General features: G+C 52.7%; 1 protein-coding gene across 1 annotated transcript in view; it reads left to right on the forward strand.

Annotated features, from left to right (window-relative positions):
- Positions 1-19,820, forward strand: part of RYR1 (ryanodine receptor 1) — a 110,169-nt gene that overhangs the window by 19,414 nt on the left and 70,935 nt on the right. Inside the window, exons 21-37 of the mRNA XM_058531057.1 lie at positions 958-1,062; positions 1,300-1,403; positions 1,841-1,924; positions 2,716-3,023; positions 3,630-3,832; positions 4,799-4,973; positions 5,167-5,375; positions 8,669-9,063; positions 9,985-10,117; positions 10,965-11,125; positions 11,572-11,737; positions 13,399-13,485; positions 13,647-13,873; positions 15,024-15,636; positions 17,684-17,950; positions 18,308-18,508; positions 18,853-18,964. Coding sequence (XP_058387040.1) covers positions 958-1,062; positions 1,300-1,403; positions 1,841-1,924; positions 2,716-3,023; positions 3,630-3,832; positions 4,799-4,973; positions 5,167-5,375; positions 8,669-9,063; positions 9,985-10,117; positions 10,965-11,125; positions 11,572-11,737; positions 13,399-13,485; positions 13,647-13,873; positions 15,024-15,636; positions 17,684-17,950; positions 18,308-18,508; positions 18,853-18,964 — 3,550 coding nt within the window. The remainder of the gene's footprint in view (positions 1-957; positions 1,063-1,299; positions 1,404-1,840; positions 1,925-2,715; positions 3,024-3,629; positions 3,833-4,798; positions 4,974-5,166; positions 5,376-8,668; positions 9,064-9,984; positions 10,118-10,964; positions 11,126-11,571; positions 11,738-13,398; positions 13,486-13,646; positions 13,874-15,023; positions 15,637-17,683; positions 17,951-18,307; positions 18,509-18,852; positions 18,965-19,820) is intronic.

Genomic DNA, 19,820 nt, shown 5'->3' on the forward strand with positions numbered 1-19,820 from the left:
CCAACCACCCCCAAACATGTCCCCATAGGAGGGGATATAGTCGTGTTTAAGAGCCTGACTGCAAGGGCCACCGTGGGCATGTGGCTTCTCTTCGCTCTGCCTCAGTTTCCTCATCTGTGAGGAAAAGGGGATAACCATAGAACTGACCTCAGAGCATTGTTGTGAAGATCGGATGAATTAATATATGCAAAGTGCTAGCATGGTCCTGAGTAAACAGTGGGTACTCGACGCAGTTACAGTATTGTAATATTATCTCAGGGATGAACTTGCCAGCCCCCTGCAGCCAGGCCAGAGCCCTGGGCCTCCTTCTGGACGTCTCCCTCTCCTCCCCCAGCCCGTCAGCCTCATGTGCGGTCACTTGGCCTCCTGGACATCCCTCCCGCCCCCTCCTCTCCTCCCCATGGCCTGCCCTGGTCCAACCATCATTATCTCTTGTCTGCAGAACACCAACAATGTAAATATTTATTAGGTGCCTACTGTGTGCCAGACATTTATATAAACTATACAACATTTAGTAGTTTATGTAAATGGTTTCAATGAATCCTTATGAGGTAAGTATTATGAGTTAATATTGTTTTTTGATCCTCATTGTACAGAAAGGGAAAGGGACTCGTCCATTCATTCAGCAAACATTTCTCGAGCTTCTCCTCTCGGCCTGGATCCAGGCTGGGCAGGCTGGGCAGATGGTGGAGACTGAGGCAGCCCCAGGCCCTGCCTCATGGAGCTCCCACCACACAGGGGAGACAGACCCATTCCCAGATAATTCCTTAATTCTGATGATGCAGAGTCCTTACTCAGTGGGGTGTCAACCCTACAGGCAGGGCTGTGGAGTAACAGGAAAGGTCCAGAGAGCGTGCTGGGGGCCCTGTCCTGGGCTCGTACATTTTCTTGGGAAGAGGGGTCACAGTGCAGGCTGGAGGGAGCTCAGGGACCTCACGAATGTCCCGTCACCCCCAGATTGTCCTGCCTCCCCATCTGGAGCGTATTCGGGAGAAGCTGGCAGAGAACATCCATGAACTCTGGGCGCTGACTCGCATCGAGCAGGGCTGGACCTATGGCCCGGTGAGGGGCTGCCTGCAGCAGGAGGGAGTCAGGCTAGACCTGCAGTGGGAGGAGTGAGATGGGCTCACTGGCAGGGAGGGGTCAGGGGTGGGGGGGAGGGACTTTAGGGCTCCAGGGGGGTCCCTGGGTTTCAGGGGGCAGAACTAAGGCTTGGAGGTCGGGGGTCCCTGTGTGGGGGTGTCGGGGGTGTTGGGGGAGGGAAAGGGAACCGAGGAGTTGACCCTGGGGCTTCCCCAGGTTCGGGATGACAACAAGAGGCTGCACCCGTGTCTTGTGGACTTCCACAGCCTGCCAGAGCCCGAGAGGAACTACAACCTGCAGATGTCGGGCGAGACGCTCAAGTGAGGGGGGCCGGGAGCAGGGCACCGGGGAGGAGGGCAAGGAGAGGCGGAGACTGAGAGAGGGCGAGAGAGACAGCGAGAGAGACAGAGAAAGAGAGAGGGAGACAGAGATAGTGAGGCAGAAACTGACAGAGGGGGAGGAAGAGAGAGATGCAGAAAGAGACAAGAGAGAAGCAGACAGGAAAAGATGGACACAATCAAAGAGATACAGAGACAAAGAGACTGGGAAAGACAGGAGTCAGAGGGACAGAGACCGAGACAGAGAGAGATGGGGACAAAGACACCCAGAAAGTCAGAGAAGAGATGTGGAGAGAGCTGGAGACCCAAAGACAGAGACGACAGGGGCGGGAGGAGGAGGGAACCCCAGCTGGAGGAGAGGGGGCCAAGGGCAGAGAGGCTGTGTGGGGCATGACCCTGTCCCCCCGCCTGCGCCCCAGGACTCTGCTGGCGCTGGGCTGCCACGTGGGCATGGCCGATGAGAAGGCGGAGGACAACCTGAAGAAGACGAAGCTCCCCAAGACGTGAGTGTGGGCGGCTAGGTCCCATCTGGGGAGTAGGATGCGGGGCTGCGAATGCCATGGTGAGGACTGGGGCAGTCGCAGGGTCTTGTGGGAAGGCTGAGGTCAGAGATGAAGGGGCTGCGGGTTGGGGTGAAGGTCGTAGTGTCAGGGTTCAGGCTCTGGGGTCAGTGGTGAGTCCTGGAGAGGTGTCAGGGTGGCAGAGCTGGGAGTTCCAGAGACAGAGTGGGAAGGAGTCAAGACCGGGGGTCAGAGTCTGCCATGGAGTTCAGGAAAATGAGAGAGCAGAGGTGATATCTCTACGTTAGCAGCAAGGGGTCAGTGGAAAGGGGTGAGAAGTTGTTGGCGTTGTAAGTAAAGGATCCTAAAATTACAGGTGAGAGGTCAGAGGTCCTGAGGTTGGAGATGAGAGTTCAGAGTCAAGGACTCCAAAGCCAGGAGTTTGGAGTGATAGGGTCCTGGGGTCAGAGATAAGAAACCTCAGTTAGGTGAGAGGTCAGAGACTTCCAGGGTCAGACATGAGGCTCTGAAAATCAAGATGAAGGGGTCACAGAGGCTGGAGGTCAGTGAAGTCAAAGCCCTTGCTGAGGTCACAGGATCCTGGGGTCAGAGGTCAGGTATCTCAAAGCTTGTTTGAGGGAGTTGGAAAACCCTGATGTCAAAGGTCAGAAATTCCAAAGCTTAAGGCTCAGGATCTGGGATCCTGGGGACAGGGGCCGGAAGTCAGGGATCCCACAGCACAGAGTCCAGAGTAGAGGGGAGGGTCTGACTCCACTGAGCTCTGCCACCTGCAGGTATATGATGAGCAATGGGTACAAACCGGCACCGCTGGACCTGAGCCACGTGCGCCTGACACCGGCGCAGACGACGCTGGTGGACCGGCTGGCAGAGAACGGGCACAACGTGTGGGCCCGAGACCGCGTGGCCCAGGGCTGGAGCTACAGCGCCGTGCAGGACATCCCCGCGCGCCGAAACCCCCGCCTTGTGCCCTACCGCCTGCTAGACGAGGCTACCAAACGCAGCAACCGGGACAGCCTCTGCCAGGCCGTGCGCACCCTGCTGGGCTATGGCTACAACATCGAGCCGCCAGACCAGGAGCCCAGTGAGCACTAACCTCTGACTCCAACTCCTGACCCCTAGCTAGGACCCCTAACCCCTAACCTCTGGGCTATAGCTACAACGTGGGGCCACCCAACCAAGGACTCAGAGAGTCTCTAACTCCTACCCCTAAACTGACCCCTGACCTATCACTGACTCAATCCCAGCCTTGACCCCTAACCCTGGCTGTGGTCCTCAATCTTCAATTTCTCAACCCCTGGCCCCAACCCCAATTTCTATCCCCTCCCTGACTCTGACTCCTTCTCCCCGATCCTGTTCTCAGTCCGTGATTCTAAACATCGACCTTAGTCTTGACTCTTAACCCCAGACCATGACCGTGACTGACCCCACTTTCTCCCTCTGTATTTCTGTCGGTATCTCTTCTCTGAGAGCTCTGACTGCCAAAGACACGAGGGAGGAGTCTCCCTCACCAGATCCCTCCTACCTCTCTCTGACGAGTCTGAGATTCCCCAATTCTTCTTCTCTAACACCAAGAAATTGTCCCTTGTCCCCCAAGGCCCTTACCTTCCCTGGTCTCTCCCATCAGCCTTGTGATGTCTTGGGTTCCACACCCCACCCAGCCTCTGACTCTGCCTGGCCCCATTTGTAGGTCTGGTGGAGAGCCAGTCTCGTTGGGACCGGATGCGCATCTTCCGGGCAGAGAAATCCTATGCTGTGCAGAGTGGCCGCTGGTACTTCGAGTTCGAGGCGGTCACCACGGGCGAGATGCGAGTGGGCTGGGCGAGGCCTGAGCTGCGGCCTGACGTGGAGCTGGGGGCTGATGAGCTGGCCTATGTCTTCAATGGGCACCGCGTGGGTACCTCCCCGGGCTCTGCTCTGCCAGGCCCTGTGGTCCCTCCCACAGCTCATGCACTCCATCCCTGCCTCTATCTGTGCCTCGCTGCATCCACCCATCCCTGCACCTGCCTTACCACTCATCCATCCATCCCTCCCTCCCTCTCTCTCTGTCCATGCCTATATCCATCCATAATCCACCTCTCTACACAACCATCCAACTGTCCATCCATCCATCCACAAATCCAACCATGCATCCATCTGCTCATCTGTCCGGATAATCATCTAACCATCCCCTATTCCATCTATGTTTTCATTTGTTAGTTCAGCCATGCACTTATTTAACCAGTCTGTGATTTCATTTATCTATCTATTCATCTATCCAGTAATTTAATGCGGGCATCCATCAATTCATCTATCCATCCATCCATCCATCCATCCACCCACCCATCCATCCATTTGTCTGTATATACTTTCTCCCTTCCCTGCATCAACCCACATAGACTCTCGGCTTGCATTTCATTCTTCCATCCAGCCGTACCTCCAGCTTCCCAGCCATCCACCTCATTATCCACTCATTTATTCCGGGGGCATATGGGTCTATGTGGATCTGTATGGGGGACATGATAGGTTCGTTGTTCTTTTCTATCTCTCTACTTGCTGCTGCCCCCAGGCCCCCACTACCACTTTGGTGGCCTGCATAACCCCAGCCCCAGCCACAGAAACAGTAGAGAACTCAGGCAGTAGGGATGAGTTACAGAGATTAGTAGAAGGGAAAGCATGAAATCCTATCCCTTATATTCCAAGGATCGTGGATGCAAATGTGGGGAAAGATGGGGGACACTGTGGGGATGACCCCTCTCCTGTTCCACCTGCCCTGGACCTGATGCCTTGCATGTGTATATTTACACGTCTCTCCTTGCTTCCATATCTCTCCATTTCTCTGTCTCTCCCACACCACGTCTTCCCCGCGGCTCCTCACAGGGTCAGCGCTGGCACTTGGGCAGTGAACTATTTGGGCGTCCCTGGCAGTCGGGCGATGTCGTGGGCTGCATGATCGACCTCACGGAGAACACTATTATCTTCACCCTCAATGGCGAGATCCTCATGTCCGATTCAGGCTCGGAAACAGCCTTCCGGGATATTGAGATTGGAGATGGTGAGCGCCGGCCTCATGGCCCCTGAGACCCCTTCATATGCCCTTTTTGGTTTTCCCCCATCTCACCTGACCCTCCACTGCCCCCTCCAGCCTCCCGCTCCTCCATCCCTTCCTTCCACAGTACCCCCTCCCCACAGCTGCCCTTGCCCTGCCCACCTACCCTCACCCCTGCCCATCTATCCCCTCCCACCAGGTTTCCTGCCCGTCTGCAGCTTGGGACCTGGCCAGGTGGGTCACCTGAACCTGGGCCAAGACGTGAGCTCCCTGAGGTTCTTTGCCATCTGCGGCCTCCAGGAAGGCTTTGAGCCATTTGCCATCAACATGCAGCGCCCAGTCACCACCTGGTTCAGCAAAAGCCTTCCCCAATTTGAGGCCGTGCCCCTTGAGCACCCCCACTATGAGGTGAGGACCGACCCCACTCAGTACCCTCTGGTCTGCCTCCAAACCTCATTCCTCCCATAATTCTCTTCCCTGAGTTTCTCCTTTCCTTCTGTGTTAGCCCACAAACCTTGAAGAAGGAATGTCGGGATAATGGGTTCCCAGGGCTGCCTTGTAGGGTTTAACTTTGGCAAACCACCACCTTTCTGAGCTCCAGGTCCCTCACCTATAAAGTGGGGGAAGGGAGAAAAGAGCAGCTGGATTAAGTGACCCCAATGGAAATTTCCAGTCCTTATAACTATCTGATCCTACAACAAGGTTTAAAGAAATACAAACCCCTGGGTACCTTTTGGCACCTTCTTACTCATTGTTATCTGTGTATATATATTTTTGGTTTATTTGTTTTTAGTAGCTCTTTATTAATCTGAGTGTCCTAATTTTTAGACTCTAGTGTCTTTTTGCCCCAAAGGTTAAAGTCAAGGTCAAACTCTGACCACAAACACTCCCACACAGACAAAGTGATAGTCCTCTCTCAACCTGGGAAGAACTTGAACTCTATGTGACTGAGCTTCAGTGGGTATTTTAGAATCAGACAGACCTGGAGTTGGTCTCTTACCTGCTGTGTGGCCTTGGGCAGGTGACTGTCTCTTCCTGAGCCTCAGTTTTCCCATCCAGGGCATTGTTCGGATCTGCCACTCACATAATCTCTCTCTCTCTTTCTCTTTTCTGAATCATTGAGTAAGCTAGGGACAGCATGTTTCTTTACCCCTAAATATTTCAAAGTGCATTTCTTCAGAACAGGCTATGCTCTTACAGAACGGCATACAGCACAGTTATGAACATCGGGAAATTTACCATTGATACATACTATTTCCTAATTCAAAATCCATATTCAAACTTTGTTAATTGTGGCAATAATGTCCCTTTTTATTTTTCCGGTCCAGGATCCACTCCAAGATTATAACTTTCATTTAATGGTTATGTCTCTTTAGTCTTTAAAGTAGAATGTTTCTGAGTCTCTGTCTTTCATGAGATTGATATTTTTTAAGGGTACAGGCCATTTATTTGGAGCACAGTCCTCAATTTGGGTTTGTCTGATGTTCCCTCATGATTCAGCTCAGGTTACACATATTTGGCAAGAATGCCACAGAAGTGATGTGTCCTGCCTGATGCAGGACTAATTACGTTAACTTAGATGATTTGGTTAAGGTACAGGTTTCTCCACTGTAAAGTTTCTTCTTTTTCCTTCTTTAATAAGTAATTTGTGGTGAGGCATAAGACTAGGTAAAAATGGAAGAGTTTTAAGCAGGGAGATGTCTAGTCTAGCTTTGAGTTTTGGAAAGGGCCTTATGAACAGTGGACTATAGGAGGCTAGAGTGGAGGCAGATACACCAGAGAGGTGGCTGGGGCAGGAGAGGATGGTGGAATAGACGTGAACCTTCCAATCCATGCCATGGTCAGAGGGTGTTCTCAACCCAGAGAACAGAATGCCAGACAGCAGTGGGAACCTACACACAACCAAGTAGAGGAATCTCACAGACTCAATGTTGAGTGAAAGAAGCCAGACCCAAAAGAGCATGTCCTGTGGGATCCCATTCATAGAAAGTTCAAGAGCAGGCAGGGCTAATCTGTGGTGTGATAAGTCAGGAGGGTGTTACTGTGAAAGAATAACTCAGAGACATTTGGTTACTTTGCACACAATCACAGGAGGGAGATGGTCAGCAGACCATTGTCAAGGATCAGATTTATAAGAGAGGGGAGAGAGAGGAGAGGAAAAGACCCTGCAGACAGTCTGGGAACAGCCAATCTTGGTTGCGCAGTTTTGGGGTGAATTCACTTGCTGATGAGGACCACAGAGGTCCATCTCGACACTGGGTCCTGAGGGAGGGCATCAAAGAAACCCCTCCAGTTGTTTCTGGAGTCTCCAAAAAACTTTTGAGAGTCTGTCTTTGCAGCTCACAGGCCAGGCGTCTGTCCCTCTATCAGCTCCTGTCCCTCATTTAGGCCAGGTTGGTGCATTTCTCATCAGAAGGCCTCACTGTCTTTGAGAGCGTACTGACTAAGTGGGCACTGAGGGGGCCCCTGGGGGGCTTGGTCATGCTCTGTTTCTCTCTCTGGGTGCCGGGCACACAGGCATGTTCACTCTGAAAACTCATCGTACTGTGCACTTAGGATGTGTGTGCTTTTCTGAGTGTTGCATTTCCACATACAAGAAGTTTAACAAAAATTCATCTGGGATCCTTTACCCTTCTGGGCTGCCCTCTTCAAGAAGTATTCCCGAGAGGCCAGGAGGGCAGGGCCTTTGTTCTGCTCACTGATGTGTCCCGGCACCTGGAACAGGGCCTGGCACACAGTAGGTGCTCAGTGAATATCTGTGGAGTGGATGGACAGGAAGATAGAGGGGTGGATGGACAGGAAGATGGAGGGGTGGATGGAGGGGTGGATGGATGGGTAGATAGATGGGTAGATGGATGGGTGGATGGACTGGTGGATTGAGGGGTGGATGGACAGGAAGATGGAGGGGTGGGTGGAGGGGTGGATGGAGGGGAGGATGCACGGGTGGATGGACAGGAAGATGGAGGGGTGGATGGATGGGTGGATGGAGGGGTGGATGGACGGGTGGATGGAGGGGTGGATGGACAGGAAGATGGAGGGGTGGATGGATGGGTGGATGGAGGGGTGGATGGACGGGTGGATGGATGAGTGGATGGACGAGTGGATGCAGGGGTGGATAGACGGGTGGATGGACAGGTGAATGCAGGGGTGGATGGACAGTAAGATGGAGGGGTGGATGGACGGGTGGATGGAGGGATGAATGGACAGGAAGATGGAGGGGTGGATGGATAGGAAGATGGAGGGGTGGATGGACAGGAAGATGGAGGGGTGGATGGAGGGGTGGATGGATGGCTGGATGGATGGGTGGATGGAGGGGTGGATGGATGGCTGGATGGATGGGTGGATGGACGGGTGGATGGAGAGGTGGATGGACAGGAAGATGGACGGGTGGATGGACGGGTGGATGGACGGGTAGATGACTTGGTCTGGGGTGAGGACTGTACATAGATAGGTTTTGAAAGCTCCCCAAGTGATCCCAGTGCCTGACCAGGGCTGCCACTGCTCAAGGTGCCCAGACAAAGGTTGACAGAGGGCTGAATGCTGCCCATGGCCAAGCTGTTTGCCCCTCTGCTCAGAGGGGTGAGTCTCTGGCTAATTCTCACACAGGTGCTCTCAGGCCTAATGGCGGCTCTGTGCGTAACCAGTTTTAGGACCTATGGCCTAGTCCACCCGCCTGGCTCAGTGCTTCCTGTCCCCTCCAGGTGGCCCGTGTGGATGGCACCGTGGACACACCCCCCTGCCTGCGCCTGACCCACCGCACTTGGGGCTCCCAGAACAGTCTAGTGGAGATGCTCTTTCTCCGGCTGAGCCTTCCAGTCCAGTTCCACCAGCACTTCCGCTGCACTGCAGGGGCTACCCCCCTGGCACCCCCCGGCCTGCAGCCCCCTGCTGAGGATGAGGCCCGGGCAGCGGAACCTGACCCCGACTATGAAAACCTGCGCCGCTCAGCTGGGCGCTGGGGCGAGGCTGAGGGGAGCAAAGAGGGAAATGCCAAGGAAGGGGCACCCGGAGGCACCCCCCAGGCTGGGGTGGAGGCCCAGCCCGCCAGGGTGGAGAATGAGAAGGATGCCACCACAGAGAAGAACAAGAAGAGAGGGTGAGTCAACGGTGGGACAGGGTGGGGTTTGGGGTCTGTCCTGGGACCCCCCAATTAGGCAACCTCAATAGCTTGAGAAATCCCGTTGAATCCCAAAGTGGCCCCATATATGCTAAGTGGGGTCAGAATACTGAGGGAGCCCATAATGTCTCAAGTGAACGCCATTACTTCCCCGAGAATGCAAAATTGGGGTACCCCACTATATATATGGAGAACCCCACTGTCCTTGGAGTACCTCGTGGGCCCCAAAGCTTTTCACCTAATGGACTTCATTATCCAGGGACACGAAAGGGACCTTAGTACCTTGGGAGAGATGACTGTACTCCAAGGTAGCCCAGTGAACGCCATTGGTCTTCTAAATTGGGGTCATTACTGTGTCTCAAATGTGTTCCCCAAAAACTAACTTCAAAGAGACCCTTGAAGGGCACTGAACTTGAATTGAAACGAAATATGCTTTTCCCCTACTATGGCAGTGGTTTTCAATGGGATGTGGTTCTGTCTCTTGGTGGGGGGTTTGGAAGTGAGGGAAAATTTTGGGTTATCACAGTTTTGGGGGGAGGTGCTGGTGCTGGGGGGCTCTACATGCCTTCACTGTACAAGACAGTGCCACATAATGAAGAACTGCCCTTTCCCAAATGCTTCAGCACCCATAGGAGTGATATATATGAGAAATGCTGACTTAGGAGGACCACTGTATGACCCAAAGGGAACCTCTAAATTTGGGTGACCCGGCATCCACAAGCAAGGAGCACAGCACCTCCAGAATGGATTAGGCTGGTGCAGTTGGGAATTCCATCCCTTGGGTATTAGACATGGGGTGTAGTTAGGACGGATATGGGGGCATGAATGTTGTGGTGGGGAGGGCCGGGGCGCTGGGCTTGAGAGCTGGTTCTCATGGCAGCCTCTCCTTCTCACCACCAGGTTCCTATTCAAGGCCAAGAAGGCTGCCATGATGACCCAGCCACCAGCCACCCCTACGCTGCCCAGACTCCCTCACGAGGTGGTGCCCACCAATGACCGCGATGACCCCGAGATCATCCTCAACACTACCACGGTGTGAACCGGGGACCTTCAACTGTAGGACTCCTCAGATTTCCAAATTTCATGCTGCAATCCTCAGTAACCGCCCAGACCTGAGGACACCCCAGTATACAGTGGGACCACAAAATACAGCACACACTTATTTAATCCTTTGAACCCCTAAATCCGTAGAGCCAGGGGCCTAAAAATTGCAGGGAACACAATGAAGCTATGAAGCACACTGATATAACTCCCAAGGATCCCAAAATCCAAGGGATAAACCAATATAGACTCAGGACCCCAATATTTGGGTTCACCCATATAAACTCAATACTCCCAAATTTAATAGCTATTCTAGTATATTCCTGGGAACCAAATTTTACAATTATCTCAACATAGTCTTGGGATTCCCCAAATCTGGAATATTTTCTGAGACAAATAGCCTAGTGGTTAGGATCTTGGGCTATCTGGGTGCCACTTGGGTGAGTCACCTCACGGCTTTATGCCTTCCCTTCTATGGAAGCTCTGTAGTTTCGCCATCAGTAAAATGGGGGTGAAAATTGTAGCACTTGAGGGTGATTGTAGGGTTGAGTTATTTTGTGAGCTAATTTGTGAGCTATTATTTACTTATAACTTTGCTGTAACCTGAAGAGGGGCCCAATTTGGGGGTATCACAAAATAGTCCCAAAGGATTCTTGAATCTAGAAATACATCAGTAGACACAGAAACAGAGGGACATAGAGCCAGAGGGTCTCAAATCCAGCAACTTCTTGTTAAACTCCCAGAGGACACAGAATCCAGAGAAACCAACTTAGAGTCCCAGGGAAGCCCTGTGTCACCACACTTCCGGACTTACCACTGGTCCCCCTTTGCCTCTCCAGTACTATTACTCCGTGAGGGTCTTCGCTGGCCAGGAGCCCAGCTGTGTGTGGGTGGGCTGGGTCACCCCTGACTACCATCAGCATGACATGAACTTCGACCTCAGCAAAGTCCGGGCAGTGACAGTGACCATGGGGGACGAACAAGGCAACGTCCACAGCAGGTGCGGGCGAGGGGTGGGGACTGTGGAGGTGGGAGGTCAGCGCTGGGCATCTGCTCAGAGGCTCCCCGCCTCCCCTCCTCTCCTCTTCCTGTTTATCTTCCAGTGGCCCCTGCTCTGTGTTTTTCCTTTTCCTCTTCTTCTATTTCTTCTTTTCCGTTTTCTCCTCCTTTTCCATTTCGCCCTCCTCTGTCTACGTTACCTCCTTTATTCTCTCCTCCTGCTCCCTTTCCTTCTCCCCCTTCCAGAAGCCCCCACCAGCTTCTAAGAATCTAGCTCCGAGGGCTGAGGTTCTGGGGTGAGGGGTGTCAGTGCTCAGGTCTGCAGGTGGTGGCTGTCTGCGGATGGGCTCTGAGGTCGTGGTATTCTGGGAGCTCGGGAAGGGGGTCTCCAGGGTCCTGAGCTCCTCAGCCGAGGATCCGTGCAGTGACCACTCATGTCTCCTCCAGCCTCAAGTGCAGCAACTGCTACATGGTGTGGGGCGGAGACTTCGTGAGCCCCGGGCAGCAGGGCCGGATCAGCCACATGGACCTTGTCATTGGCTGCCTGGTGGACTTGGCCACTGGCCTAATGACCTTTACGGCCAATGGCAAAGAGAGCAACACCTTTTTCCAGGTGAGCCCAGCCCTCAGCAACTTAGCAATAGCGTCTGCATGTCCCAGCATCCCGGGACCACCATTCCAGACACACACAGAGGCCAGACCCCAGAGAGTCAGCTCCTAGTCTGTCCTCAGGACAGGCCAGAGCCGGGAGGCCCCTGGGGAACGGCCTAGTTGAACCATCCATTGAACTGAAGGCCAGAAAGGAGCAGACAGAACACAGCCTTGACCTTGGAGAGAGATCCATATTCTCTCTTAGGCTGGGGGACACCAGTCACCACCTTTTCACCAATCAGGGGACACCCTAGGAGGCGCCAGAATCCTAAGGTGGGCTTCTCCTTTTCAACATTTTATTATGGAAGATTTCAAGCACACAGCAAAATTAAAGGAACCGTACAATGAACGCCCATATACCCACTACCAAAAATCCGTGTTTTACTACACTGGCTTTATCACATATTTATCCGCCTATCCAGCCATTAATCCATCTAACTTGGACTTTATAAAACTTTATTTTAAATGGAGAATTTAAAAAATAGAATAGCAAACCGTCCCCAATACACAGCTTCTGCTCCCACCACTCACAGTCAGTCTGGTTTCATCTTCATCCCCACACCCACCTTCACCCCCACACCCACTGGGAGATTTTGAAGGAAATCCCAGGTATCATACGTTTCATCTCTTTCCAGCATGTAGCTCTAAAAGATAAGGATTCTTTTACACAGCATAACCACAATACCACTATCACCTAAAAAAACCCTAATATTTCCCAAATATCATCAAATATTTAGTCCATGCTCAGATTTCTCTGGTTGTCTCAAAAATGTCTTTTTACTATTTATTTGTTTGAATCAGAATCTAAATAAGGTCATATTTTAGTTGGTTGCTGTGACCCTTGAGTCTCTTTTCACATGTAGATTTCCCTTCCATCTCTCTCTCTTTTGTTTTTTCTTTGAAATGTATTTGTTGAAGAAGCTGGGCTGTCTGTCCTGTAGAAGCTTTGCTCCTCAAAGTGTGGTCCCTGGACCAGCAGGGTCTGCATCTGCTGGGAGCTCCTTAGAAATGCAGAATCTCATGTCCCTCCTCAGACCCGCCCAATCAGAATCCAAATTGTAACAAACCCCGGGGGATTCGTGGGCACACTGCATCTGAACAGTGCCGGCCTAGCTGCCCACAGTCTGGATCTGGCCAATGAATCCTTGCAGTGTCACTTGAACGTTTTCCTCTGTCGCCTGTATTTCCTGTAAACTGGGAGATGGGTCCAGGGGTGCAATTAGATTTGGGTTTGGCAAGGCTGCTTCACAGATGGTGGTGTTTGTGGTGGTGGAGTCTGGGTGGGTTCCACTGCAAAGATCAGAGGGGCTGGAGGGAAGGGGCAGTCAGAGGACGCCTTCTGGATTTGGAGAAGGAGTACTCTTGGGAGAGAAATGGGAATGGCATCCGTGGTGGGGGCAAGATGTGTGCAAAGACGCAGACAACAGGTTGCCCTGGGGGAGCTGGAGGAGACTGGCCCAGCTGGATCAGAGGGGATCATTGTGGACCCTCCAGTGCGTGAGTCTGGATCTGCCGACACCAGCAGGATCAGGAGGGGGCCCTCAGCCCCAGAGTTTGGGATCCAGAGTCAACACCACTCCCAGCTCACCTTCTTCTTCACCCTGCCCTCTTCCCCCTTGCCAGGTGGAACCCAACACGAAGCTGTTTCCTGCCGTCTTTGTCCTGCCCACCCACCAGAACGTCATCCAGTTTGAGCTGGGGAAGCAGAAGGTAAGAGTGCCCTGGGAGGGCAGGCCGGGCGGGAGGGGCGGGCGGTCAGGCTGGCAGAGTGGCTGAAGGGGAGGGGGCAATCAGGGAGGTCTCCCTGGAAGCGGGGTGGCAGGACGGAGAGGGCGGGGAATCCTGACCCGTGCCCCGCTCCGCGCCCCCAGAACATCATGCCGCTGTCCGCCGCCATGTTTCTGAGCGAGCGCAAGAACCCGGCGCCGCAGTGCCCGCCGCGGCTCGAGGTGCAGATGCTGATGCCCGTCTCCTGGAGCCGCATGCCCAACCACTTCCTGCAGGTGGAGACGCGGCGCGCCGGCGAGCGCCTCGGCTGGGCCGTGCAGTGCCGGGAGCCGCTGACCATGATGGCGCTGCACGTCCCGGAGGAGAACCGGTCAGGGCCCGCCCAGCCGCGGGGGTGGGGCGGGTTCCGCAAGCCTCTGGGGTCTGGATCCAATTCAGTGCCCCCCCTACTACCCCGGGACTCCAGACCTACCTTACTATCCCCAGGTAACACCCCAAATCCATCTTAGCGGCCCAGATCCACCTCAGTGGACCACAGACCCACCGCAGGGCTCCAGACCCAGCCCACAGGGCTCCACTCATCTCCGGGAGCCCAGCTCTTCATCAAGGAGTCCACACAATACCCCATGGGCCTCAGGTGCACCTCAGAGGGTCTTGGACATTATTGGAGAGGCCTGGATCATCCCAGGGTCTCCCTGGCATACACAGGGAGATTTTAGGTGTATCCAAGGAGATGTGAAACCCCCTCCAGGGGACCCAGACACACCCAGGGCTAGAGATGTGCTCACATGGATGGCAAGAATGCTATTAAGGACTCTGATTACGGCCAGGGATCCCAGACTTACCCCAGGAGGCTTCCAACATGCCTCATCATTCCTTTATTCATTCCTTGGACAATTAGCTCTGAGCCCCTCCTGTGTGACTGGTGGCATGCTAGGCTACAGACACCAAGCCCTTGTGAATGCACATTCTCGTAATGCTCAGGTGTAACTCAAGGGGCTCAGACCTGCCCAAGGGGACTCCCCAGGGGCCCCAGACACACCTGTTTATTCATTTATTCATTCAACAGATATTTATTGAGCACTCACTATGTGCCAAGTCCTGTTTAGGTGTTGGGAATATAGCAAAAACAAAAACCCAAACAGGCAGAAACGTCCTACCCTGTAGAGTTTACATTCTAGTGGTGCTCAGACATAACCAGGGGATTCAGACCTGCCAGAGGGGTTCAGACCCAACCTGGGGATCCCAGATATGTCTCAGGGTCACCAGATCTTCTCCCTGGTCTCTCAGATAGTCCAGATTCCCAGACCATCCCAGGAATCTCAGATGTATCCCAGGGGCCCCCCAGACCCCTTAGGGACTTCCAGAACCACTAGAAGAGTCCTAGACCCAGCGGAACACTGGGAGTCCCTGCGGAGCCACCATACTCACCAAGCACGTCTTTACCTCTCTGTGGTCTATGTCTCTCTCCCACCTCCTCTGCCCGCTGTGTTCCCGTTTGTGGCCCATCGCCGCCACAGGTGCATGGACATCCTGGAGCTGTCGGAGCGCCTGGACCTGCAGCGGTTCCACTCCCACACCCTCCGCCTCTACCGCGCCGTGTGCGCCCTGGGCAACAACCGCGTGGCGCATGCTCTGTGCAGCCACGTGGACCAGGCGCAGCTGCTGCACGCCCTGGAGGACGCGCACCTGCCCGGACCCCTGCGTGCAGGCTACTACGACCTCCTCATCAGCATCCACCTCGAAAGTGCCTGCCGCAGCCGGCGCTCCATGCTCTCTGAGTACATCGTGCCCCTCACGCCTGAGACCCGCGCCATCACGCTCTTCCCTCCTGGAAGAAGCGCGGAGAATGGTCCCCGCCGCTACGGCCTGCCGGGCGTTGGCGTCACCACCTCGCTGCGGCCTCCACACCATTTCTCAGCCCCCTGTTTCGTGGCTGCCCTGCCAGCTGCTGGGTTGGCGGAAGCCCCGGCCCGCCTCAGCCCCAGCATCCCTCTGGAGGCCCTGAGGGACAAGGCACTGAGAATGCTGGGGGAGGCGGTGCGAGACGGTGGGCAGCACGCTCGCGACCCTGTCGGGGGCTCTGTGGAGTTCCAGTTTGTGCCCGTGCTCAAGCTTGTGTCGACCTTGCTGGTAATGGCTTCCTCCTGCTCCCCTCTGTCCCATTCTTCTTCCACATTCCAAATCATCCGTCCATCCATCCACAACATACATCCTCTTCCCATTTATCATCCAACCACCCGTTCATCTTTCCATCTATACGTCCTCCACCTCTCAATTTATCCTCCTATCGTCTCCTCATCCTTCATCCACTTTTCCTGTCATCCATTCCCTGTCATCTATTCATATGTTTATTAATCTCTTATTCCTTCTTTCCATTCATCCATCCAATCCAATCATTCATCCATCCATCCATCCTCCATCCACTTCCCATCCATCCATCTATTCGTTCAAACATACCCCCATCTTCCCAACTGCAAGTCCATCCATCTATTTATCCTTCCATTCTCCACCCACATATCCATCCATCCATACATACATGTGTCCATCTATCCAACTTTATTTTTTGTGTGTGTGAGAAAGATCAGCCCTGAGCTAACATCTGCCAATCCTCCTCTTTTTGCTGAGGAAGACTGGCCCTGGGCTAACATCTGTGCCCATCTTCCTCTACTTTATATGGGACGCCACCACAACATGGCTTGACAAGTGGTGTGTCAGTGCACACGCGCAGGATCCAAACCCAGGCTGCCAGCAGCGGATCATGCGCACTTAACGGCTGCGCCACTGGGCTGCCCCCCAACTTTCTTTCTTTTTTTTTTTTAAAGATTTTATTTATTTATTTTCCCCCCCAAAGCCCAAGTACATAGTTGTATGTCATAGCTGCACATCCTTCTAGATGCTGTGTGTGGGACGCGGCCTCAGCATGGCCGGAGAAGCGGTGCGTCGGGGCGCGCCTGGGATCCTAACCCAGGCCGCCAGCAGCGGAGCGCGCGCACTTAACCGCTAAGCCATGGGGCCGGCCCCCAACTTTCAATCTAATTGTCCATCCAGCCTTCCATTCACTCATACATCAGTCCATCCACCATTCCATCTATTCATCTATCCACCTCCCCATTTATTTATTAATCTTTTCTTTCATACATCTAATCATCATCCTCCTTCTACCTGTGCCTCCATCCATCCATACATACATGCATCCACCCATGCAGAGATCCATCCATTCTTTCATCTTCCACCTACCTGTCCATCCATTCATGCATCTCTCTATCCATATGTATGTACACCCGTCCACCTACTGACATCCATCCAAACATCTACAGCTATTCATCCACCCACCCATCCACCCATTCTCCATCCTTCTATCCGTCCTCTATTTCATGTACCCCTTCATTCATAACCCATCTAATAATGACTCACCCACATATCCATTCATCCAGCTTTTCATATACGAACCTATCCACCCATCCATCCATCCCACCCCACCCTATGGCTATTTACTTATTTATCTATTTACCCATCCACTCATTTGCTTGCTCATGCATCTATCAAACCATCCATCCACCTACCCATCTCTCTATACATCACTTATCCTCTGTCATCCATCCACGCACCATCTCTTTCTCCACCTTTACCTTCACTTTTCCATCCATTGTCCACCCACCCATCCATCTCCCCTTCCATGTATTAATTCCATCTGTTAGTTCAGCCACCCAGCCACCCAGTCCTCCCCCCATTCATCCTTCTCTCTCTCTCCCAAGTCTTCTTCCCTTTCATCCTCCCACTCTCCTTCCACCTGTTAGCACCTTCATTATGTTGATTGAGAGCTGGCGTATCTTGGGAGCTATGAGGGCCTCCATCAGGTGTAGGGTCTGTCCTGTTCCAGAGTCACATACGCTCAAGCTTGGGAGAAAAAACACTTACTTGTGTAGGGAGAGGTGCTCATGTTTGGCTGTGTGGTCTAGCCATGTGGGTGGGACACAGGTTGTGAATGTGGGGGGATCTTAAGGTGGGTGGATGGCAGGGCAGGGGGATGCCATTCCTGCTTGTGGGAGGAATAATATACAGCCAATGCAGGGGTGGATCTGGCATGTGCAGAAGAAGCAGGTCTGGGAAGTGAGGCTGGGACTTGATTATGGAGGCTCTGCAGGCCACAGTGAAGGACCCAGGATTTGTCCTGTAGGTGATGGGCATCTTTGGCGATGAGGATGTGAAACAGATATTGAAAATGATTGAGCCTGAAGTGTTCACTGAGGAGGAAGAGGAAGAGGAGGAGGAAGAGGAGGAGGAAGAAGAAGACGAGGAGGAGAAGGAGGAGGATGAGGAGGAGGAGGCACAGGAGAAGGAAGATGAAGAAAAAGAGGAAGAGGAGCTGGCAGAAGGGGAAAAAGAAGAAAGCCTGGAGGAGGGGCTGCTCCAGATGAAGTTGCCGGAGTCTGTGAAGTTACAGGTGGGCTAGTTCTTCCTGTTTCCCAGCCTCCATCCATCTGGGCTGGGAGACACAGGGTCCAGTCAGGCATGAGTCTGGACTTTGTCCTGAGGCAGTGGGGAGCTGTGGAAGTGCACAGAGCAGTGGGGTGCTGCTGGCTTGGAATGATCTCTCTGGTTTCCAAGTGGGAGGTGAATTGGAGGGATGAGGCCATGGAGAGGTCTGGCCTAAGGATCCAGGTGGGAGACAATGGTGGCTGGACCAGGGCACAGCCATGGAGAGTGGGACCATGGAGAGGGGGAGAAAGCAAGAAAAGTTTCAAGGGAGTCCTGATGGTCTCACCACCATCCTTCCTACTGCATGGCTGTCTTCCCACAGATGTGCCACCTGCTGGAGTATTTCTGTGACCAAGAGCTGCAGCACCGTGTGGAGTCCCTGGCGGCCTTTGCAGAGCGCTACGTGGACAAGCTCCAGGCCAACCAGCGGGACCGCTACGGCCTCCTCATGAAAGCCTTCACCATGTCTGCAGCTGAGACTGCCCGACGTACTCGCGAGTTCCGCTCCCCACCCCAGGAGCAGGTCCTCTGACCCCTGATCCCGCTGGCCTTACTGTGTAAACCCCAACCTTAACCTCTCTTCTACTCTGATCACTAGTGGTGCTCGACCTCTAAACCTGTGCTTGGTCTCTGACCTTATTGATAGATTTATCTCCCACTCTCCCACCTCTCTGGACCAGCCCGACCTCGGAGTCACCCCAGACTGTCCCTGATCCCTTTCAAACCTCTAGTCTCCCGGATATTCTTCACTAACTCACACTTTGACTCATGACCTTAGACAGGGAGTCACAATTGGATCTTTGATCCTTGACCTCAGAGTTCCTGCTCTGAGGTCTCTGACACACAACCTAACCTTTGACCTTCTAGATCAACATGCTGTTGCACTTCAAAGACGTTGAGGATGAGGAAGATTGTCTTCTCCCTGAAGAGATTCGACAGGATTTGCTCGAATTTCATCAAGACCTGCTGGCACACTGTGGTAAGGAGAGGGGATCAGAGAACCATCCTGCCAGACTTTCTCTTGAGACCTCTCCTGAAGTTTCCTTAAGATTTCCTAATCCTAAACATCTATAGTATTGGTGCTATATAACTGTTGGTTGGTTGAATGAATGGATGAAAGAATGAATAGAAGTATTAGTGATCAGGTAGATGATGAAATGAAGGATATGTTTATATAGGTGTTTGGGTGGATGTATATATGGATGGATGGCTATAGGCAGATGGATGAGAGTGGAGAGATGGCTGGCTGGAGGGATGGATGGATGACCTCTATTGTTTCTAGTGTCAGCTAATAATCTTACTGAGATTCCCTTATGATGTGTTGTTTTCTGTGGCTGGCTTTCAAGATTTTCTCTTCGTCTTTGCCTTTGCACAGTTTGAGTATGATGTGTCTAGGTGTGGAGCTCTTTGAATTTATCCTACTTGGAGTTTGCTGAGTTTCTTGGATGTGCAGATTAATATTTTTCATCAAATTTGGGACTTTTTGGCCATATTTATCCAAATCTTTTTTCTGCCCCTTTCTTGTCTCTCCTGGGACTCCCATTATACATATATTGGTACACTTGGTGGTGTCTCATGGTCTCTGAGGCTCTGTTAGTTTTTCTTTATTTTATTTTCCTGTTCTTCAGACTCAATAATCTATTTTCCTACCTTCAGGATCACTGATTCTTTCTCCTACCAGCTCAAATATGCTGTTGTACCCTTCTAGTGAATTTCAGTTATTGTACTTTTCAACTCCAGAATTTCTATATGGTTATTTTTTATATTATCTACCTCTTTATTAGTATTCTGCATTTGATGAGTCATTGTCATCATGCTTCTATTTAATACTTTAG

This window comes from Diceros bicornis, chromosome 34 (genome assembly GCF_020826845.1).
Source record: "Diceros bicornis minor isolate mBicDic1 chromosome 34, mDicBic1.mat.cur, whole genome shotgun sequence".
Taxonomy (NCBI): Eukaryota; Metazoa; Chordata; class Mammalia; order Perissodactyla; family Rhinocerotidae; genus Diceros; species Diceros bicornis.